We start from the raw sequence: 3,249 nt of genomic DNA, 5'->3' as shown, positions 1-3,249 counted from the left end.
CATTTGATTTAATTGAATGTACAAACTCTTGACTGAGCAGTCATAAGTTCAAGTGAGACCAAGACATGGTGAAAATTTCTGCCATGCTTGAGGCAAAGAGGTAAGTTAAGAAGGTATCATCAGCTTCTGAAACTGTGTCTATAATTGAAGGGTGTCAGAAACAGATTCTCCATCTGGGTGTCTTCTAAGGAAATATAATTTTAAGATCCTAAAGTCACTGGGAACTTACCTCAATTCTCATAATCTTTTTCTTCCCTCAACTTCATGGACACTCAAAAATTAAATTGAGTAAAGAATTCAATTATTCTTTACTCTTGGATTTAGTTATATATGATCAAAGCTAAGAAACATCTGTATTGTTTTCATAGATTATGGTTAGTTTGATTTTTTTAAATTTAAAAATGAGTTAAAAATGTGAAGCTTTGAACATACAACATACCTACATCATGTCAGACATAGCAACAATGCTGTTATAAAATACCAGACGAGTAAGCATAAAACCAAAATGAATGTACAAAAAAACAAACCAAAACAACAAACAAACAAACAAACAAAACCAACCCACCAACAAACAAATAAGGAATAGATGAGTAAAGTTAGGGCAAAGATGAAGAAAACTTTCTATTTCCTCTTTTAGAAGAACAGCTATGAGCATGTTAGAAAATATGTACAGTTATTGGGTTTGTAGATGTATTTGTCATCCAAGGTTGCCAGATAGTCATGCACTTTAGGAGAAGAAAGTATGAAATGTTAAATGTACTCATATTTCTCAGGCTCAGAGAAAAACCTTGCAGGACCAGATAATAGGCTTCAGAACAATCCTTGTAGTGCTATGGCCAGTAGAGGCTTCCTATAATCTGGGTGGAACTTGGAAGCATATAAGAAAAGATTAATCCCAGCACTCAGGAGGCAGAGGCAGGTGGATTTCTGAGTTCGAGACCAGTCTGGTCTACAAAGTGAGTTCCAGGACAGCCAGGCCTATACAGAGAAACCCTGTCTCGAAAAACAAAAAAAAAAAAAAAAAAAAAAAGATTCAGTGGACCAGTTTGAAGTAGATTCTGGTAAGAGAGACAAAACAGTGACAGAGAGCAATGTCCCATGTGATTCTAATTGTAGTCAACAGATGAAGTTGTCAGATTGACAGACACAGAAAGTAGATTATCTACTAGAGACATGTAAAGGGTCTTAAGAGTCATGTTTAGAGGTGCTTCATAGATGTTACGTTTCAAAGTTATATGATGTAGCTTGGAATATTTATTACACAATACAATGAGACATTCCATATTACCAAATTATACATTCAAACTGGTCAGGATGATAATTTTATGTCCTGTTATAAAAATCATATTAAAAAAGAGATGAATTACAAGAATAGGAAGCCTACTCAACATGACAAGAAATGTATCTTCTGCCTTTGATAAAGTAATTNCTTTTCATATACTGTATTAGNTTCANTTATTANAAACAAAANAGTATCTTATGATTTATCCTATACCATTTAAATTTATTTCCAGATTAAGTACTATATAGTTCACACTTTTGGATGGAGATTCAACAATTAATTTTTAGATTGTGTTTCCATTCAACAGTCTTGTGTAACTTTTATGTGAAATATAATTTTAATAAAATGAAGAAATNATTTAGTATTTCATGGNCATNTGTAACACTGTAGTCCTATTTANCTTTNGAGAAAATTACATTTCCTATGAATTGTTTCTTTATTTGTAAGCAAACATAGCTACTTGCTTGCATATTCTATTTATTGGTGTAGATATCAGAAAATTTTAGTTTTGTGTGATTTCCTCATTAATTCTGGGCTGTTAGAGACTTCATTGTTAGTTCTTTTAAGAACTTTGAATTATGCTTTTATTATACAGTATTCTTGTAATATTTATTATTATTCATATCATTATAATTCAGTCTGTGTGATAAATTTTATAATTAGTTTTATTTATAATATAAATGCGTGTAATCAAATTATTATCATTCCTAATAATTTTACTTTCCCGTCATTTTCTTAGCTCTCCTAAGTGTATCTGCAATCCTGTTGGCTGAATCAATGGATGGAGAGAACCACACAGTGGTGTCTGAATTTGTGTTTCTGGGACTCACCCACTCATGGGAGATTCAGCTCCTCCTCCTTGTGCTCTCTTCTGTGCTCTACATATTAAGCATGACTGGAAACATCCTCATTGTGTTCTCTGTGACCATTGACCCTCACTTACATTCACCCATGTACTTCCTACTAGCAGGTCTCTCCTTCATTGATTTGGTAGCCTGCTCTGTTACTTCCCCCAAGATGGTTTATGACTTGCTTAGAAAGCACAAAGTCATTTCCTTTGGAGGCTGTATCACTCAGATCTTCTTTATCCATTTAGTTGGTGGAGTGGAGATGGTGCTACTTGTGGCCATGGCATTTGACAGATATATAGCCATATGTAAGCCTCTGCACTACCTGACCATCATGAGCCCACGAGTGTGTGTTTTGTTTCTGGGTGCTGCTTGGGGCCTGGGCATTAGCCACTCATTGTTCCAGCTNGCTTTTCTTATTGANTTACCCTTCTGTGGCCCAAATGTACTGGACAGCTTTTACTGTGACCTTCCTAGACTTCTCAGATTGGTCTGTAGAGACACCTACAAGTTGCAGTTCATGGTCACTATCAACAGTGGGTTCATCTGTGTTGGCTCTTTCTTGTTGCTTCTTATGTCTTACATCTTCATCTTGTTTAGTGTCTGGAAACATTCTTCAGGTGGTTCATCCAAAGCCCTCTCCACTCTCTCAGCTCACATCACAGTGGTGTTTCTCTTCTTTGGTCCTACTCTTTTTATATATACATGGCCCCATCCTAACTCCCAGATAGACAAATATCTTGCTTTTTTTGATGCGGTTCTTACTCCTTTTCTAAACCCAGTCATCTACACATTCAGAAATAAGGAGATGAAGGTAGCAATCAAGAGAGTTTTCAAAACATTATTAACTTTTAGTAGTATTTCATAAGTAGTATAACACCTTAACTTCAATAACAATGTGTCCTGTGTGGGGCATTTTTTGAAATGGAACCAGTGATGTTCATAATTAATGAATAATTAATGAGTCTTTTCATGTTCCTTAACTGAAGTAGCAATGTAAGGGTTCTCTTTTTTACTGTGTCCAAAACGTGAAGGATCATTTTCCTGAAGTGGACACAGGTGAAGGTTGTTTTGCACATGAAAAGAAGCATGATGAAGCATTCTTTGCTAAAGACAAGC

At 35.1% G+C, this 3,249-nt stretch overlaps 1 protein-coding gene across 1 annotated transcript; it reads left to right on the top strand.

Moving 5' to 3' along the window:
* Window positions 1–2,047: 2,047 nt before the first annotated feature.
* Window positions 2,048–2,998, top strand: LOC110318897 (olfactory receptor 4F3/4F16/4F29-like). Its single transcript, XM_021194224.1, has one exon. It carries the CDS (start codon window positions 2,060–2,062, stop codon window positions 2,996–2,998), a length of 939 nt encoding a protein of 312 aa, XP_021049883.1. The 5' UTR covers window positions 2,048–2,059.
* The last annotated feature ends 251 nt before the right edge of the window (window positions 2,999–3,249 follow it).

Source organism: Mus pahari, chromosome 3 (genome assembly GCF_900095145.1).
Source record: "Mus pahari chromosome 3, PAHARI_EIJ_v1.1, whole genome shotgun sequence".
NCBI classification, from domain to species: domain Eukaryota; kingdom Metazoa; phylum Chordata; class Mammalia; order Rodentia; family Muridae; genus Mus; species Mus pahari.
The sequence above is the reverse complement of the archived record's forward strand: the minus strand, read 5'-3'. Positions and strand labels throughout refer to the sequence as shown.